Below are 21,331 nucleotides of genomic sequence, written 5' to 3'. Positions count from 1 at the left end.
GGTGGTGGTTAAAGTTATCGCCTGGCAGCCATCTACACAGAAGGCAAGTACCTGGGCACATGGGGGGATGGGTGGTGCGGGTCGGGCTGGTGGGGTTCTGGTGGTCTGCAAAGACAAGTACCTGGGCCATGGGGTCAGTGTTCTATGGTCCATTGTTTGTCTGCAAGAAGACAAGTACCTGGGCACAGTGGGTGGGGATGGAGTGGTGGTGGTCGTGCTGGTGGGGTTCTTTGGTCCATTGTCTGCAAGAAGACAAGTACCTGGGCACATGGGGGTGGGGATGGGTGGTGGAGGTCGTGCTGGTGGGGTTCTATGGTCCATTGTCTGCAAGAAGACAAGTACCTGGGCACATGGGGGTGGGGATGGGTGGTGGTGGTGGCGGTCGTGCTGGTGGGGGTTCCATATGGTCCATTGTCTGCAAGAAGATTGTCTGCAAGAGTACCTGGGCACATGGGGGTGGGGATGGGTGGTGGTGGTCGTGCTGGTGGGGTTCTATGGTCCATTGTCTGCAAGAAGACAAGTACCTGGGCACATGGGGGTGGGGATGGGTGGTGGTGGTCGTGCTGGTGGGGTTCTATGGTCCATTGTCTGCAAGAAGACAAGTACCTGGGCACATGGGGGTGGGGATGGGTGGTGGTGGTCGTGCTGGTGGGGGGGTCCATTGTATTGTCCATTGTCTGCAAGGGTTCTAGACAAATACCTAGGCACATGGGGGTGGGGATGGGTGGTGGAGGTCGTGCTGGTGGGGTTCTATGGTCCATTGTCTGCAAGAAGACAAGTACCTAGGCACATGGGGGTGGGGATGGGTGGTGGTCGTGCTGGTGGGGTTCTATGGTCCATTGTCTGCAAGAAGACAAGTACCTAGGCACATTGGGGAAGGTGGTATCGCCTGTTGGGGTTCTTTGGTCCATCGTCTGTCAATACTGTACAAGACGTTACATCATATGTGTGATTATTACCCGTCCATATTTCACAAGAGGTTTTAGACGTAACAATACAAAACGTCAGCAATGACGTCTGTACAACGTCAACGACAATGCGCATAGCTGAAGTAGTCGACAAGAACGTGGGTTCACAAGCCCTCTTGTCTTTGCGAGGATTAAAGATTTTAAAAACATTCTTTTTGAGATCCCCACCCACCCCCCGACTCGAAATGCTCCTCCGTACAATGTCATGATACATTTCGAGTCGGGGGTCATCTCAAACTTTTTATATTTTTTTCTCTAAATCTTTAATCCTCGCAAAGACACGAGGGCCTGTGACCAGAAATAGGTTTCGCACAATGTTCGTTTTTTAAAGAAAAAACCCGCGCCTTCGGCGTGATGAGTGAATACTTTAACTGCTGGGCTACCCTGTCGTCCCTTTTACGAGTGCTTCACATGGACACGTCGTGTCGACAGATACAGACAGACCCACAAGAAACGACTGCTGTGTTAATGGTTAGCTTGGGTTGCAGGCGTTGTTCCTGAACAGCGAGTCACAGAAGACGTCCACAGTTGGTGAGATCGTAAACCTGATGGCCGTGGATTGTCAGCGGATCCAGGGTATGATCAGCTACACCTGGATGATGTGGTCCATCCCGTTCCAGGTGAGGGGAACACGGCCTCATTCACAACCTTCATCCATGTGGTCGACTTACGTCGTGGGAATCATGACAGTGATATGGCTTTAATAACACAATTCTCTGGTTCGACCGCTGTCATAATTCATGTGTTAAAAGATTCTCATTCATTATACCCTGCATAACCGCGCTGGTGATAAAATAGTAATAGAATAATAAAATAAAATACAAAAGCAATTGAAAATAACAATTATATATACATGCTAATGTTGTGACGTCACCTTTCATAGTGAAGTATAACACTATCAACTGTACACAATCTCGCTTTAAGGCTTGTCTCGCCGTTTATCTGCTGTGGTCGAGAATGGGAGCCCCTGTTCTGGCAGGCCTCTTTGTTTTAATCCTGCTCCTGCCAATCAACGCCTACCTCGCCTACAAACAACAGCAACTACAACGGCTCAACCTCATCAAGAAAGACAGTAGGATCAAACTCCTCAACGAAGTGCTAAACGGAATTAAGGTAACATCTCCTTGTTTATTGAATATGCATGTGTGTTGGTTATACATCTATACAATAAATGCAACAGACTTCAGTAAAGCAGCCAATGGGATACCCGGATATCATTTACATCAAACTAGTCTGAATGTGCAGCATATGAACCTCTGGCAGTACTATGGATGTGTCAGTGAGGTTATGAGGGAGCCCTCATTTTTTAAAAATGTAATCCTTATAAAAATGTTTTGGACATGCGCTGGAAGTCTGATATATCGTGCTTTGATATAGAATTGTTCGGCTCCACCTCTGACAAACATGCGTATTTTGAAGACATGGCTGAAACAAGCATCCTGTCCCTTCTAGACATCTCAACCCCTCCTGCCAAAATATTCTATCGTCTCTCCTCAACAATAGAGGCAAGATACTGTCTGGATGATAACTTCTTTATCCTTTATTGTCAAGCATGTGTCCGTAAGTTTCACCAACTGATAAACCTTATGCATCACTTTGAGGGGCAGTTGGGTAGCCTAATGGTTAAAGCGTTCGTCACACTGAAGACCCGTGTTCTACTCCCTAGATGGGTACGATTAGTGCATATTTGGTGTCCTCCGCCGTGCTGTGATATATATTATAAAACAATACTCACTCACTCACTCACTCATCACTTTGATGCGCGTCCATGTATCCGACATGGTGCTGGCATCACCTCACTCAGTATGTGCCCCTCATCTGTAGGTGCTGAAGCTGTACGCCTGGGAAGCCTCCTTCAGAGACAGGATTCTCGCCATCAGGGAGGAAGAGCTGAACATCCTCATGAAGATCGCCTACCTCAACGGCTTCAGCACCTTCGTGTGGACGTGTGCCCCGTATTTAGTAAATAACACCCGCTTCTGACATCAGTGACTAGCTTGATTTTTAAGTAAAATCTTAATTAAATGTTGATAATTTAAAATAAGGTAAACGTTTGTTCGTTTTGTGTAAAACAATCTCTGAATTTTTAACATTTTACAGACCACAAATAGTGCTTAGATGCAGTGTAATGTAGTACCTAAATTACTATTGTGACAGGTGACGTTGGCGACGTTTTCCGCGTACGTACTGACGTCAAATGTTCACCTGGACGCGGGGACGGCGTTCGTGACGCTCTCTCTTTTCAACATCCTCCAGTTTCCCATCAACTTCATCCCCGAGATGATCTCCAACACCGCTCAGGTACACCATCATCCTACACTCTCGTTAACTCAAGGTCCTGTACTCGATGTTACGTCATAAGCCGGTCCTACATCCCAAACCCTCGTTAACTCGAAGTCCTTTAACTCGATGTTACGACATAGACCCGACCTTCATCATATACCCTCTTTAACTCGAAGTTTTTTGCCTCAGTGTTACGTCATGGGACTGACCTGCATCCTACACCCTCGTTAACTCGAAGTTTTTGGCCTCAGTGTTACGTCATGGGACTGACCTGCATCCTATACCCTCGTTAACTCGAAGTCCTTTGCCTTGATGTTACATCATGGGCCGGCCTACAGCCCACGCCCTCAATAAGCCGAAATCCTTCACGTCCTGGGCCACGTAGGTGTATAAAAGTTTGTTTGTTATCTGCTTTATGATCATGAGCTGTAAATGATTCATTTCTGATATAACTGTAATACAATTTACATGATACACACAGGCCAGGGTGTCCATCGGCCGGATAGACAAGTTCCTCAAGTCCGGCGAACTGGACCCCACTACCGTCGGAAAAAACCTACATGAAGGTAAATCTGTATTGTCGTGAGTGAGGGAGTATGGTTTTGCGCGGCTTTTAGCAATATTCCACCAGAGGACACCGGAAAATGGCTTCAGTTTAGGGGTGACTATTGAGGGGAAAGCAACTATTGCGATAGCAATAGTGTATTGCAAGATACTATTGCGATAGCGATAGTCTATTGCGACCAAGTATTGTAATACCATTGAAATAGTTTTTTCTCTCCTTGAATTGTCTCATTTGAAGTCATTTCCCAAATGAATGTATAGTTTATATGAAATAAAAAAACAAGTTGAAGTAGTTTTGAGTCTCTTTTAATAACTGAGAAAAAACTTGAAACCCAAATCAAGTTTGTTTAAGAGATAAATGGGGCGGAAAACTCTAATGAAAGTAAACGAATCTGGTACTTCCTGTATTTTCCGCTGCACATTTATCAACGGAAGTCAGTTACTAAACTATCGATAGTTTTTCGTTTCTGCCGTCCATTAATTACTAGCGGATACTCAACAATTGCAACTGATCGATAGTTCGATACATCGTTACAGCCCTAGGCTTCATACATTGTACCCATGTGGGGTACGAGCGAACGCCGTAACCCCTATTGTCATGACAGGTGCCAAGTTTATCATGATAAAGGTAGGAGGCCATTGACAGCGTTTCGGTTCATATTGAAAGGCGGACTTGACTTGGTTTAAAATTGATCAAATTCACTATGGTGGTAATCTCATGTTAGAATCATGGTGTAAAATAAGGAATGCATTGGTACCAGTGCCGCTGATATTGTGTCACCATGCGTGGATAAAACTGTTTTAAGAAAATATTTTGACGAACAAAGAGTGTGCTGCCTCTGTGATGTCTCTCGTCAAAGTATTTGTCTAACAGTATGTCTGGTGAGCCGCTTCACTGATATCGTCTCAGCATGTGTACACGTATACTCGTCAAGAGTTATCGCCCTTCCATAACACTGCTGTCGCTTCAAGTGGTTTGATAAGTGTGTTACGACCGTTTCGCGGACATCCCCTCGACATGCGAACGACGATACCACACGCAGAGTGTCGCCATTACATTACGGTTGGAAAGTTGATTAGGCGTTGTGAATAGTTGTATTTAGCTTGTATTACGGTATTCGTAAATCCTCATTTCCCAGCGTCGTACATGAAATGTAAACCTCATATCTCAACCAATCACACACGTGTATCTTAAGTTAGAGGAGATAATATATACTAGCCTGAGTTGTAGAGACTATTCGGAAAGCTTATTTTAACTTTGAAGCTGGAAATACCCAGAATACTAAACAAACCTTGTGTTTTCTCTCAGAGTACGCACTGACCATCAACAAAGGCACATTCAGATGGGAGAAGGACGGCAAAAACATCCTCACCAAGTAGGTACAGGTGGAGATATCGCCACAAAGAAAGCTGGAAACAATTATGCAAGTGCCCGCCTCTTCCCTCTCCCACACTGATACAGTCAGTTTTGTATAGTTATTATTATTACCTTCTTGATGCTGTCCACGACAAAGGTATCGTATCACCCCTCATTCTAGAATCTAGATTCTCTGCATCTCGCTCTCAGTACCACGTACTCTCACCTCTCCGTATTGCCCTCCTCGCTATACTACCCTCACCACCCTTCTATACAACCCCCAACCTCCCCACTTCGCATGACCTTCCTCTCTCCTTATTTGAAGTTTTTGGCTGCTGGAAAAATACTAAATCCACTAAAACACTGAGCTTTTCCTTTATGTAAATATAATGTACTTCACCATTCAGCATCAGCTTGTCTGTACTGGAGGGGAATCTTGTCGCCGTGGCCGGCCAGGTGGGATCGGGCAAGTCCTCCTTGCTGTCGGCGTGTTTAGGCGACATGGAGATCGTGCATGGCAAGGCGAACCGCAGGGTAAATATAACCACAGCGTTCCTCCAAACTCTCACATCTCGACATTGTTGCCTAACTTCGGAATGAATACAATCAGATCACTCATCGCGATAATACCTTCTCGACATTTCCGGAAGCTATACATGGATTTGACAAAAAGCCATGAATATCCACGTTTGTGCCATAGGTGAGTGAGTGAGTTTAGTTTTACGCCGCTTTTAGCAATATTCCAGCAATATCACGGCGGGGGACACCACAAATGGGCTTCACACATTGTTCCCATTTTTGAGAATCGAACCCGGATCTTCGGCGTGACCACCGCTCCACGTGCCATAAACCCACACATCATCTATCATGTTTACCTATAACCTGTTGAATTGAAGTTCTATGCCAAAAGATCCACATTTATAATCGTGGAATTAATACATAAATTCTCTGTTTGTCACACTATTATATATTCAGGGCAGGATCGCATACGTTCCGCAACAGGCGTGGATCCAGAATGCAACAGTGCGGGACAACATTCTGTTTGGAAACGAAATGAAACGGAAGCGATATGAGAAAGTTATTGAGGCGTGCGCACTGAAGGACGATTTAGACATGTTGCCAGGAGGGGATATGACGGAGATAGGAGAAAAGGTATCACATAAAGTCAAAGTCAGCTTGAAAGGTTTATATACAAAACAGGCTTCATGCCATGCTTCTAATCAAGTCTGGATTCGATTCCCCATCTAGGAAACATGGTTAAGCCCGTCTGACTGTCAATGGAAAGATTACAACTCGTATCTTTTCTTAGAATGCCATAGTATCCCGATTGCGCGGATCACTGGATTGTCTGGTCCAGATTCGATTATTTATAGACCGTCGCCAGATAGCTAGAATATTGCTGAGTGCGGCGTGAAACAAACAAACAAACAACGCATTCTTAGATACTCGATGTATATTCAGGGTATATATTCAGGGTATATATTCAGGGTGTATATTCAGGGTATTAATCTGAGTGGAGGACAGAAGCAGCGCGTCAGTCTTGCACGTGCAGTGTACAGTGATGCCGACGTCTACCTCCTTGACGACACACTCAGCGCAGTCGACTCCCACGTGGGCAAACACATCTTCCGGAAGGTCATCAGCGACAAAGGACTGCTGAAGCACAAAGTGAGTTGCCTTCAATAGCTTGGTTAGTGTCTTTACAACGAGGGGAGTCTTGCAGTCTTCCGGGTTGTGGAGTTGCGCAAGTCCTCACATGGACACGGGGTAGAAAGCCAATGTCTTGTGGGTCCTTTCTCATCCATGGGGTATATAACCAATATCCATTTCACAGGTGGCCAAGTAGAGAAAGGCACTAAAAGTAGCAGTGCTGAGGTCTATTGGTCGAAGGTTCGAATTCTGTGTTGACCCAAAATATTTTATTTGTCAGGATCATACGCATGCTTAGGGGTTTTGACCAGGATGAAGAAGGCATTGGGACACACGACAGTTCTCTGTTTGAGATTCTGTCCTGCACCGAGCTATGATATAAGTGACATGCTGATAAAGGTGGTGTTAAATGTAACCACACACGTGTTGAGGTGGTGGAGTAGTTAACGCGTTTTTCCTCTCATCGGTGCATTGGACATTCTACCATGGCATTTAAGCATGTTCGTTTTTTATTGTCTGTTACCAAAAAAGTAGAAATGAAATTTTTTCAATAACCACTTCTGAGAGCCGGTTCACTGCGCGTAGTGTCAAAACATTACGCAAGGGTTATGAGTGCATATTTAAAACGCGTTTCATTCATGGTGCATATGTCATGGTAGAATGGGGATAATCCTATTGTGTTTACATTTTGGAAGTGATTATAGTTGGTTGAACGCTGCTAAATGTTTCATTTAGCAGCGTTCGGTTTTAAATGACATTTAGCAGCGTTCAACCAACTATAATCACTTCCAAAATGTAAACACAACAGGATAATCTCCTAATAGTTGTACTTAGCGGTATAAAACTGTACTCAATAATAAAACATATATATACATACAACTGTATCTTCAGACTCGTATTTTCGTGACTCATGCCGTTCACTGGCTCCCCCTGGTGGACACGGTAGTGGTGATGTCTGAGGGGCGGGTAACTGAGAGCGGCTCGTACGTCAAACTGATGATGCATGATGGACCCTTTGCGCAGTTTCTCAAGTACCACTTCACTACAGAGGACAACGACACAGAGACAGACGAAGACACCGAAGGTACATAACTGAATCTGTACCTGACTTGCTCGTTAATCCCCTGGTCTACTTGATAGAGCCTCTTCCATGAGAATGGATCGGCGGGGTTTCGATACCCAGTTCCGCCATATCTAACGAAATTTTCATTATTTAAAAACAGTATTTGTGTTAATCTGCCTGACACTGTTTTCAAAGTGCATAAAAGTGCAAGGACTGGTCAGCATGGAGGCAGAATACTACGTCTGACAGCGATACTAAATTGTGGGCTAACACCGTAAATGAGAAGGTCAGGGTTCCGTTATACAAAACAACCTTAGCGCTAAAACTACCTTACGTCTATGTTAAGGTATGGATGTTACGATCACCTTAGCGCTAAGTTCGCTTTGTACAACGGCACATCGGTCTAACGGAAGCGCAGTCATGCCCGCTTTCCTTAACATCGTACATACACACATTTAAGCTCCTATCCCTTCCTTTAGACGTTTTGTGATGACATTAACAATGTATGACATATTTCAAATCTCGTAGTCCGAGAACTCAAGGAGAAGATGTGGCAGCACGTGGAGTCTGTGACAAGCACGTCGGACTGTGCAACTTCCGGGGACGAGAGGAACTTCGTGGTTCGCAGGCGCAGGTCTGTCGCCTTTCTTTCCTGTCGGAAATATGATGGTTGACATTCTCAAGCTTCTGGTGGCAGGAACTGACACATGAAAACATGTGTTTGTAAATCATGACTATAGAGAAAGAAAACATTTCTTTCTGGATGATAATAAACATGGGAAATAGTAAGCATGAGAAATAGTAAGCATGAGAAATAGTGAGCATGAGAAATAGTACTGAGTCAGTACATATATGTCTGGTGATGCCCACAGGAATCTGACGGCCTCTACCGGAAGTGGATCCTCAGAGGAGAGACGGCAGTCTGTTATAAATGTCGGCAGGCTCATAGATGAAGAGAAAGCGGAAACTGGCCAGGTACATGCCCGTTTTGTCATACCTCAGGTTTTCTAAGTAACCGTCTCCCTCCACGTTTTATCATGCCCGCGGTGTGGCATGTGTTATCATACATGTGTTATCACACTCGTCTTGTTACTCACGTGTAACACACGTTATCATACACATTTTATCACATGCACGTGGTCATGCTTGTATTGTCATACTGGATGTCAAGGTATTCAAGCCAGTTGATTTAGTCATACACACTCCGGCACAGCGATGACTTAACATAACATCACTGCCACAGGCTAATTTGCATATCACGTGATCGGACTTTTCTTTTGTTTGTAAACAAACGCGCATATTCATAATAAGAAGAGACTGGACTCACGAAAGCTTTTCGGCGCTCTCTTCATATTGTTTTACATTGTTACACATATATTCTTTCACAACTGCGACAGTAAGATTTATGACAGTACATATTTAGATATCAAACTGGCTGCATCGTTTGCTCTCCATCAGCTTCGATGACAGCACGTGGAGCCGTACAACCTATGTAAACAAAGGATCGCTACGCAAATCGAAATAGTGTTACATGTTTTTGGATATTTTCTCAGTGAAACTAAACCATTCTATTCAATATGTTTAGTAAGATGTGTAGACTCGTCAAAATAAAAGAGTTAAAGAAATCTGTACACTATATTGCATGGACGGTGCAAGATGGAACGAATCGTCACATTTTTCTGGCCTGTGGCAGAGATACTATGCTGGCTTGCCGCATGGAACTCTGGGTAGGAGAGTGTTAGTCATACAGGCAACAAGTTAAACCTAAAACGTCAACTAAGAAAACGGAGTTGCCTGTTCAGATTTGAGGTGACAGAAAGGAGTGAGTGAGTGAGTTTTGTTTTATGCCTCGCTCAGCAATATTCCAGCTATATGGCGGCGGTCTGTAAATAATCGAGTCTAGACTAGGCAATCCAGTGATCAACAGCATGAGCATCGATCTGCACAATTGGGAACCGATTACATGTATCAACCAAGTCAGCGAGCCTGACCACCTGATCCCGTAAGTCACCTCTTGCGACAAGCATGGGTTACTGAAGATCAATATTCTAACCCGGACCTTCACGGGTAGTGGCAGAAAGGAGCAGCGTCATTAAAAGCCATATTTCACGTTAACGTACTGTTGTATTGGTGTACATTCAGGTGATTGTTATATTGGTGCACATTCAGGTGACAGTTGTGTTGTTGTACATTCAGGTGACTGTTGTATTGTTGTATTGGTGTACATTCGGGTGACTGTTGTATTAATGTACGTGCAGGTGATTGTTGTGTTGTTGTACATACAGGTGACTGTTGTATTGGTGTACATGCAGGTGACTGTTGTGTTGGTGAACACGCAGGTGACTGTTGTATTGGTGTACATTCAGGTGACTGTTGTATTGGTGAACACGCAGGTGACTGTTGTATTGGTGTACATTCAGGTGACTGTTGTATTGGTGTACATTCGGGTGATTGTTGTATTGGTGTACATGCAGGTGACTGTTGTATTGGTGTACATTTAGGCGACTTTTGTAATGGTGTACATGCAGGTGACTGTTGTATTGATTGTTGTACATTCAGGTGAAGGCCTCTGTGTTCATCAGCTACATCCGGGCAGTCGGCGTGTTGGCCACGTGTGTGATGTTCCTGCTATTCGCCTGCTACCAGGCAGCGAGTGTAGCGGCCAACATCTGGCTAGCAAAATGGACGGGGGACGAACCCACCCCCAACTCTACCACAGACCCCTTCCTGCCCGTAGACCGGTACTACTTGACCATCTACGGAGTGCTGGGATGCGTTCAAGGTATCCGAAAATACGCCTGTCAGACTCGTAGTTTAAACTATTCACCCAGGTCTCTGATGGTAGCTAAATATCAAACAGCAATTCTATGGTGATGTATTTGATACGGTGACATAGTTCTGTTGTTGACCTTAGTTTGCAGTGATCTGTCGAATGTCTTCAGTCCAGTACTGCTTTCAGAAGGTTTGTAATTCTTCCTTTTACGCAGCAGTGTGTAACATATTCGCATATGTTGGCGTATTCCGGGCGGTGGGGTATCCCAGTGGTTAAAGCGTTCGCTCGTCACGCCGAAGATCCGGGTTCGATTCCCCGCATGGGTACAATGTGTGAAGAACAGTTCTGGTGTCCCCCGCCGTGATATTGCTGGAATATTGCTACAAGCGGCGTAAAACTAAACTCACTCACTCACATTGGATTTTCCGGAGATGAAAAGTCTCCCATGCTTATATAACAAACATTCCAGTTTGGGTCTGGGGGCAAGAATGTAGCCAGTAGCCATTGTTTGACTGCTGTTGCAGACGAAGCGATAAAGCCGTGACATTATTGACTGGGGTAGTAGATAATGAGGGAGAGTTGATATAAATTAGCGTTGCCAAGGCAATATTCTAGTCATATATTTTTCAAAATGAAAACTCGTACACATGCAAATTTCACGTCATACACCAATCATCTTTCAAGAGCGATTACTGTATAAACAACTATGGTCATAAGGAAGTGCAAGTGGTGATGCACTCTCAAAACATTCACTATTATCATGTCACTATTGGCTGACTCCGATATAGCTCCCAATTTTTTCAATCGTAAATTAAAAATGAAGCTCCCCTACTGTTCTAAAGAGTAAATTATGCAAAAGCAATTCTTGGTAAATTGGTAAAATGATCTTGACGTAATTCAGAACTATTGACACATCCAACAAAGTGTGAAGTGCTGTATCTTTGAATACGAGTGTACCTCGTACCTAGGAGAGAGTGAATGTTCTTTCACTATGAAGTGGCTGAGTGTTAATTAGACTGGGTTGGTCTCGTCATCTTATGAATCGCTATTTGCTGTGCAGAGTAGTGTCCCTTAGGCACACCAGTATTCTATGACCACGGGTTCGAAAGCCGGTTCATCCTGATCATGTTTCATAAAAGTGTGGGGCCTCCATTGCTTAGAATTTCTTCCCCCATAAAACTGATGTGATGGGATATAACTGACACACTGTCCTAAACACTCAATCGACCCAATCGACAGTGTCATACATCCATTCAGTAACGATAATGCATATTCTGGATGGGAAAAAGACACGATATTCCCACTTCTGCCCTCACATGGTGAATATGTACAGCTTCAAAATTATATTTCTCATCCAGGTGTGTTCGTCCTCATCTACGCCTTTCTGGCGTCTACTCGGATGGTTCGCGCAGCCCGGAACCTCCACGTCGACATGCTCAACCGCACCATCCGCTCGCCCATGTCCTTCTTTGACACGACACCTATCGGCAGAATCGTGAACCGTTTTTCACGTGACGTGGAGACCATTGACAACAACCTCCCTCGTATCATCTTCATGTACGTGACCACCATCTTCTCGGTGTTCAGCACGCTGCTCGTCATCAGCATCAACACTCCGCTCTTCCTTACAGTAGTTCTCCCCCTTGTTGGGTTCTACTACATGGTCCAGGTGTGTGTTATTCAAGTCACATACGCCTTCTCTCTATATATAAAACATACCAATAGATGAATTAGTTGTTATTTATGTTGTATGGATATGATATTTGGACTCCGGGTTCAGCGTTCGCTCCTCATACACAATCCAGCGTTCGATTCCTCACATGAACTAGACATCTGTTCTCTGTAATATTGTTATGGTTTTGCTGAAGCACCTTCATCATTGACTCGCTCTAGTTTTGATGGTAATTGTTTCGTGGATAAGCTCAAGTAGGTTTCTACAGTATAATCTCGGTAATACGGACGGTACCGTTCCCAAGATAGAATATCAATATTGAATGTCAATGCCAAGAAATAACCACTCGCATATCAGTCGAAGTTGATTTCCTAGGTATGGAACAGTCATGTAAATCTTATGATTGACACCTGGTGTTGGCGAAAAGAGTAAAGTCATGTCGTGATATATTGGTAAATCCTGACACACGATTCGCATAGAAAACGCGCTTGTTGCCCAGCGCAGCCCCGTGTTTCACTGACTACATTTTGAAATTCTTCCTCCAGCGTTTCTTCGTCCCTTCCTCGCGGCAGTTGAAGCGGCTCCAGGCCACCTCCAGATCTCCTATCTTCTCCCACTTCAGCGAGTCCATCAGCGGAGCCAGCACTATCAGGGCGTACGGAGCCACGGACCGCTTCATCGAGGAGTCGATCAGACGCATGGACAAGAACCAGATCTTCTACTTCGCTGCTGTCACGGCCAATAGGTCAGTAGGGCAAGCGTACAGAGTTGGACTACTCGGAAACAAGCATCAGTGATAGTGATGGCTGCGGAGAATTCTTGCAGAAATTCTGCAAATTTTGATATCAAAATGTCAGTTTCTTACGAACCATAATGTCCATGTCTTTGGTGTAGCGGATTGAGCGTCAGCTCTGAAACTCAATGGGCAGTAGTTCAATCCCCGGTTGCGTCATACCAAATTGTGGTACCTATTGTCAACCTGACTGGCACTGGGAATATTTAGGGTTTCTCCTGCAGCATGGTATATCAGCGGGCTGGCCCTGCAAACAGGCATAAGCCAAGACAAGTACAAACAGCCACACACTCACGTGCATGCATAATCTTGAAATCCATGAAGCCCCTTCTCATGACAAATGTGTAGCAATATTTTGCTATCTGGGACCTCCATGGGCTATATTTGTCATACAAGACACTTGTATATGCTAACCACTAGAACACCTAGTTACGGAACGCTAATGAAGGACAACATGGCATCCGTTCGTTAATTGTGACAAAAATTAGTTTTGTTCATGTTCATGTTTGAAGTTATGATGTTGAATCTCCAGATGGCTGGGTATATGGATCGAGATCGTGAGCAGCTGTGTGGTGTTTTCTGCCTCGGTGTTCTCGCTACTCACCCCCGGATTAGCGGCGGGGCGGCAGGGCTCTCCGTCACCTATGCTTTACAGGTAGGGACAACGCTACTCTTGGAGTGGAGGAGTGAGTCGGTGTCAGCGTGATGTCGGGTGGATGTCTAAAGTGATGCAGACCTCTTTGGTGAAGTCAGTGGGAAATGGCTCTGACGAACCAGGTTGCCTTATCACCGCAAATTCACTACGGCTGGGGGCGAAACTCCAGACAGGATTAAAACCGATTTCATAAAAGTTATATGAGTACAATTTGAAATTTGCATTATTTTGGTCATACATTTTACCTGACGACGGAAGAGAACATTCTCTTTAAGCTTTTATCCTATTCCCAAGGTTTTGACCTCAACATCGTTAAAACTCATCAAGGCCAAACTTCTGGGATTCCTTCATGCGTATGTAAAATCAGACTTGAATGAAAAAAGTAGTCGCAATGGTTCCTGGCTGACTGTGATCCATTTTTCCCCTGACGGTTTGGAGCTTTGTTTATACCTACACGCTCTGATTTGATTTTTCATAACACCTTACCCCTCACAAACAATACTGAATCTGCAAGTTTGGTCATGAAAGCTGTAGCTTCTCGATCCTGTTGATACACATTGTCTACACGCTGATTTATTTCCAGATTACACAGTCTCTCAAGTGGTTGGTCCGCACCCTCAGTGACCTTGAGACCAATATCGTGTCTGTGGAGAGAGTGAAGGAATACTCCGACCTTGCCACGGAGGTCAGTGTATATCAAGTGGCCTCTATTGTCTAGATATGTTGTATCCGGGTGGTGGTGGTGGCAGGTATATGAGGTACCGTGGTTACGTTCAGTAGAAACATCTGACGGATCGATGAAATTTCTGACATGGCAAACATGAGTCATTGTACCAGTCCACACATTTCCAGAGATGCACTGACCCGTCAAAAAGTTAAACTGTTCACCACTTGAACCACACCATGACTACTATAATGAAATTTTGAAATGATAAAAAGTTCTCGTCCTCTAATGATGATAGATTTGATTCATTTACAAAGAAAGCTTACATTTGTTTAGTTGACTCTTGCTCATTAATTAAATGCTGCTAATTAGCCGGAACCTGGCACCTACGGCCTACTGTCGTACTTTTGCCAAACACAATCGCAGTAGTTTGTTCCTCAGATTATGTAACTAACCATTGTATTACGTGACTTTGCCATTCTTGGATCCACGATATTGTTTCCCTTTCAGGGAGATTGGATCAACTCCCGCAACCGGCCTAATCACGACTGGCCGCAGACCGGAAGTGTCGAATTCAAGTTGTATACAACGCGATACAGACCCGGCCTTGACCTGATTCTGAAGGGGGGTCACGTTCCGTGTCAAGGGCGGGGAAAAGGTCAGTAGGTTTATATCTAAATGGATCGTTGAATACAAATATTTAAAGCATAAGTAAGATAGCCTGTGACTATGAAAATAACTATGTAAATTACCCTGCATTAGCATTGGTGTGAACCTTTTTGGTCTGTGAGTCCCGTCTCCGTTGAAACAAGATATTTTGGAATTGAACATCCGCCTAAAGTCTTCTCGAAGACCTGAATTAAAATGGTAGAGAATCTCCCTGCATTGTGACGTCACATTCCAGGTGGGAATTGTCGGGCGGACTGGGGCAGGCAAGTCGTCCCTCAGCGTGTCTCTGTTCCGCCTGGTGGAGGCGGAAGGTGGCAGCATTGAGATAGATGGTCACGCGATAGAACGTCTTGGCCTTCACGATCTCCGGTCAAAGATTACGATTCTCCCTCAGGTTGGTGATGATGTCATATACTTGATTAAAATATTTGTCTTCCTCTCAGTCCCATTTGATTTGACATAGAAGTCAAGATGATCGCACTTGGTCCTAATTATGATTTTTGGATTTTCTATAACATACCCTATTCACGGGGTTTATAAAAGTAATAAATGTGCGTGTACTTTTCTACAATATATACACATTTTTGACTGATACTTGCATCTAATACCTCCTGAGTATGACCGACACGTGCATCGTTTGTTCGGGAACCACTCTCTGTAACAAAAAGCAGTAGCTTTGGCATTCTTCAAATCACCGTTGTATTGTTCATGTCGGGGCAAACGTGTATTTTTCAAGGGACGTAAAATTATTATGGAAAGTCTCGCTGTCGTGTCTTTTTTCACGAATACACCCTTCCTTGATATGTCAATACTTTTCAATACAGCCAAATATATTTACCTCGCAGGATCCAGTATTGTTTTCCGGTTCACTCCGCATGAATCTGGATCCGTTCGAGCAGTATAGCGAGGACGCCGTGTGGCTGGCCCTACAACAAGCCCATCTGAAGGAGTTCGTGGCCGGTCTCCCCGAGGGGCTGTATTATCAATGTGGGGAGGGGGGAGTCAATCTCAGGTTGGTACACCAAGAACACCCCAGAAACTGGAGGAAAAACCTGAACATGCATAGTTAACCAGCTTGTAAAAAAGGGGCTTTTTCGTAACAAGATGAACAAGATACTTATTCACCGGAACAAAATGAATACACTTCGCTGTATTTTACAAATGAGATAATTAATCACGAATTCATCAGTTCCAGAAACGAAACATAGTCTTTTGTACGCACGTGTGCACGCATACATACATGCATGCACGCACCCACCAACCCCACATTGATGTTCTTTGCTTCTAGCGTAGGACAGCGACAGTTGGTGTGTCTGGCCCGAGCACTGTTGCGGAAGTCTAAGTTGCTGGTGTTGGATGAAGCTACAGCCGCTGTTGACCTGGAGACGGACAGCCTGATCCAGGAGACAATACGTGCAGAGTTCTCAAGCTGTACCATACTGTCCATCGCACACCGCCTACACACCATCATGGACTATGACAGGTGAGTCCCACTGTCCATCGCACACCGTCTGCACACTATCATGGACTATGACAGGTGAGTCCCACTGTCCATCGCACACCGCCTACACACCATCATGGACTATGACAGGTGAGTCCCACTGTCCATCGCACACCGTCTACACACCATCATGGACTATGACAGGTGAGTCCCACTGTCCATCGCACACCGTCTGCACAATATCATGGACTATGACAGGTGAGTCCTACTGTCCATCGCACACCGTCTGCACACTATCATGGACTATGACAGGTGAGTCCCACTGCTGTCCATCGCACACCGCCTACACACCATCATGGACTCTGACAGGTGAGTCCCACTGTCCATCGCACACCGTCTGCACACTATCATGGACTCTGACAGGTGAGTCCCACTGTCCATCGCACACCGTCTACACACCATCATGGACTATGACAGGTGAGTCCCACTGTCCATCGCACACCGTCTGCACAATATCATGGACTATGACAGGTGAGTCCTACTGTCCATCGCACACCGTCTGCACACTATCATGGACTATGACAGGTGAGTCCCACTGTCCATCGCACACACCGCCTACACACCATCATGGACTCTGACAGGTGAGTCCCACTGTCCATCGCACACCGTCTGAACACTATCATGGACTATGACAGGTGAGTCCCACTGTCCATCGCACACCGTCTACACACCATCATGGACTATGACAGGTGAGTCCCACTGTCCATCGCACACCGTCTGCACACTATCATGGACTATGACAGGTGAGTCCCACTGTCCATCGCACACCGTCTACACACCATCATGGACTATGACAGGTGAGTCCCACTGTCCATCGCTCACCGTCTACACACTATCATGGACTCTGACAGGTGAGTCCCACTGTCCATCGCACACCGTCTACACACCATCATGGACTATGACAGGTGAGTCAATCGATCTTGGTATATTTTTTTTATTTGATTCGCACTGTCCATCGCATACTGTCTATAGACACCGTCTACACACTATCGTGGACCATGACAGGTGAGTCCCACTGTCCATCGCACACCGTCTACACACCATCATGGACTCTGACAGGTCAGGTCAAGTTTCACCTTACGCATTTGTAACAACAATTAAGTGTAAAGTATTTGCTACGCCATCCATCGCAGCAGACATCAATCACCCTTGCTTTCCACATTCAGTATGTTGCTTGCCGCAAATATACTCACGTACATAAGAAAGTACACACCTGGTGTTTTGGGACTATCCCCCCCTAGAAAATAAATATTTTTCTAGCAATGTTGTAATTGGGTACGATATCTGTGGTGTTTTGGAAACACTTGCACAATGTTTGTGACAAGGCAGAATCAAAACACTTTTTAAATATTAATGCTGTTTTAAAGAAAATATTTTACCAAAGAATCAGGTGTGTACTTTCTTTTGAACGTCAGTTTAGGTGCAATATTGTTCTCCATGTGTTGCATTGCTTCACTATACTAGACATGTGATTGAAGTACTCGCTTTGAAGTGTTATTCAAAGCGACGTAAGTGCTATCCCACTCTCTCATTGTTCCGCAGGATCCTCGTGATGGGCGCAGGGGCTGTACTGGAATATGACCATCCTCATGTCCTGCTGACGAACAAGAGCAGTCACTTCTACTCACTGGCGAAAGATGCTGGTCTAGTGTAGAACACAGCCATATATGGAGGACCGGTTGAGGACGCAGCTCGAGACTGGGAGAACAGTCACTTCAACTCTGACGTCAGAGAATGCGGAGTTGCTGCCTTGTTGTTCATGACGTCATCGCCAGTGCTTTAACTGTCCCTAAGCGTTAACGGCTACGTATGCTATGAACTATTGCTTCCGGGTCTTAAGTGTGATCTTTATTGGGAATGTTGACCAATCGGGAATCCCAGATCATCTGGGTGGTGCCAATGTTTGTTGTTGGAGCCGGGGTGGTACAGTAAGCGGATGAATACCTCCAGGGTGTGTGTCAGTGTTCGTGTTATTAAACATTGACGTTACAGGTTAGATTTATGAAATGTATGAGTTGTTCCTGAAAGTTGTTCCTGCAAGTGCTGGTATGTCGAGGCCATTTTGTCATGGCGTCATATATAAATTGTTTGTCAGCTTTAATATGAAAGAAATCAGAAGTGGGTTTTGTGATGACTTTAAGATCAGCCCTTGAATCATTCCTTGCGCTATCACCATGCTCTTAATTCTCTCAAAAGGCGTTCTTGGGTCTGCTGACTGGTCCCCAGAAATCAAAGAACGTGTTTAACATTTAGTTTTCCTCCAAACTGTTCATTTCTGATATGGATGCCATGTTGGACAATTCATTTGTGGGAATAACTTATCTCACTTATTTTGGTATACCTATATATTTAGCAGTGGAAAGCGTTTGGACTATTTGCGACATTTCAATTTATGGCCTTGTGTTTTGACAAAGCTATCAAATTCTCTCAAAATATGTCGTTCTTTGCTGATTTTTTGCTTACATATATATGTTTTGTGATGGCATTTTGTTCAAACCAAGGCGAATGACTATTGGGATGTTATTTTGGCTTGTATTTTCCATAGGGACCGTTCACAATTTATGGCTATGGGGATGATGATGATTTTAAAGGGCTTCAATTATGCTTAAAATTTATGGAAACGGGGGGAGGTCATTGACTATTTTTCTTCTTTTCTTTTTATTAGGGGTGGGGGTGGGGGTGGTGGTGGTGGTGTCACTTACTTTGTACTTAAATTTTAGTGGGGTCATTCACATTGTGCATGCTTCTCCACAAAAAATCATCATCGCCAAAGGCCATAAAGTATGAACGGTCCCCTATGTGCTTGGTGTCGGTTGTAAGGAGAGGAATGGACCCGTTCATCAGACTGTCGAAGGAAGTTAGTACTGATAGACTTGTACTGAATGTAATGCTCGGATGTCGACAAAGATATCTTATATATCGAGGGTTCATGGACTTTCTGTGCATGATTTATACATTTCAATTTTAGTTCGGTAACATTTTATAGAAATTATCACAATCCCTCCACATGCCACTTGCCAAGACGAAAAGGATCCAAACACTTTTAACTGGGTACCCGCCCCACACCACCAAGATGAGAAAATAGACGCCAGCCCCACCTGTTTATCCGAGTATTACGTCTACATGTTAGAGAGTACAACATCACGCGCTGACCATCTTGCCAAACACACGTGCCTGTACCTCACACGCCTCACTGCCAGTGTTGTTACCCTGTGTCAAATACTTGCGATTCACCGCTATTACCCGCACCTTTATTTATCAATACATCTGCAGCTAGTTTTTACTGATATGCACGTGTGTGCATCGCAAGGTTTGTTTGAGACATATATTAGGTGTCATTACGAATTTTGAAATTTAGTCAGACATCCGTCGAAAAATGAAATATGGTAAATGTTTGGACATATTTCGACCAAAGCCAAATGTTTTAAACGGTGCTTCGGGAATTGATATCTCGACCTCACTCGCTAAATCTCTTCAAAATATATATCGTTCAAATTGTTTACACCTTTGACAGATCTACGTTGTTTCTACACTCCCTTTGTCTGTATCATAGACTACTATCTCCATGATGATAACAAATACCCCGTCAATTTGTGGGATTATAATCATAATTCCAGATTCAATGGCCGACTGACAAGGGCGACGCCCTGTGACTATATCATAGATGTAAGTAGGGTGACCTTGGTCTGGTTCCACGACAATCGTAAGTCTTTGTTGAAGTATGGGGACTACTATCAACGTACCTCTTTGGTTGCTATGGCCGCCAAGGTCACTGCGAGGAACGTACCATAGATCACATTTCATTATTCATCGTTAAATACCCCCACTCATTTCGTTGGCCTTCTCAAATATATATATCGATAAATCCGTACTTCGAGACAAGCGCATATCGATATCAGTTATCCTGACCCGAGAGGAGCTGGGGGCAAGGAAACGTAATAGTTTTAGGTGTGCCATAGGCCACTCACTGACATGTTTAGGTGTGCCCACCGGAATACAGGTGAACAAAACAGAACTATTGTTTGTAAGAAGCAGAAATGGCCACATCAGGGGCATTTCAATTTTGTCTGAGTAAGCATACGCCTATACACGCACACTGGAATCCTGGATGGATTTCACGTAGAGATTGTTCCCTGTTTTTGATATTGGTAACAAGAGGTCTGACGTTTATTGTCATTCTTAGCGATGCATTTAGGTATATGATATTAGATTGTTTTGCATTATTTATGTTGAATTTTACATTTGTATGTTTTACAAGAAAAGTTCTTGGCTAGTTCTTGTCCCTTATTCAGGTGGATTCTTCATTCACCTGAAGAAGGGGCAAGAACTAGCCCTGAAACGTCGTGAGGAACAGATAAAGAAGTGGTTATCCACATTTGTCTTGTTCCACTACACCAACCTTTAAATGCCTTTGGAGAATTTTGTATGCTTTATTGTGTGCAGCAAACATTAACGAGAGATGTGACACGATATTGCATACCTCCAGCTTACACTGCCCCACAGAAGATTGGATAGAAGATAGTTTTATACCCCAATATTGTTACATGAATAAAGATGTATTGTGTAAATATGTGTTTGTTTGTTCAGTAGAACAAAGCGACAATCAGCATCGAAGGTGGGGTGTTTAACATTGCCCGTTTGCTGTCATGTACTGTCGGATTGATCACTTGTAGGTTGATTTAATGCTCGAGGAGGTCTCCATGCATATCACTGAGCTAT

General features: G+C 44.3%; 1 protein-coding gene and 1 pseudogene across 1 annotated transcript in view; both read left to right on the top strand.

The window, feature by feature from the left end:
* LOC124287597 (multidrug resistance-associated protein 1-like) overlaps nt 1–1,437 on the top strand; it is a 29,875-nt gene extending 28,438 nt beyond the window's left edge. The window contains exon 11 of the mRNA XM_046724081.1: nt 1,401–1,437. Coding sequence (XP_046580037.1) covers nt 1,401–1,437 — 37 coding nt within the window. The remainder of the gene's footprint in view (nt 1–1,400) is intronic.
* Nucleotides 29–18,266, top strand: LOC124287621 (annotated as a pseudogene).
* The last annotated feature ends 3,065 nt before the right edge of the window (nt 18,267–21,331 follow it).

The sequence above is a fragment of the Haliotis rubra genome, unplaced genomic scaffold (genome assembly GCF_003918875.1).
Source record: "Haliotis rubra isolate DU_JTF1 unplaced genomic scaffold, ASM391887v1 Scf402, whole genome shotgun sequence".
In the NCBI taxonomy this organism is placed as follows: domain Eukaryota; kingdom Metazoa; phylum Mollusca; class Gastropoda; order Lepetellida; family Haliotidae; genus Haliotis; species Haliotis rubra.
The sequence above is the reverse complement of the archived record's forward strand: the minus strand, read 5'-3'. Positions and strand labels throughout refer to the sequence as shown.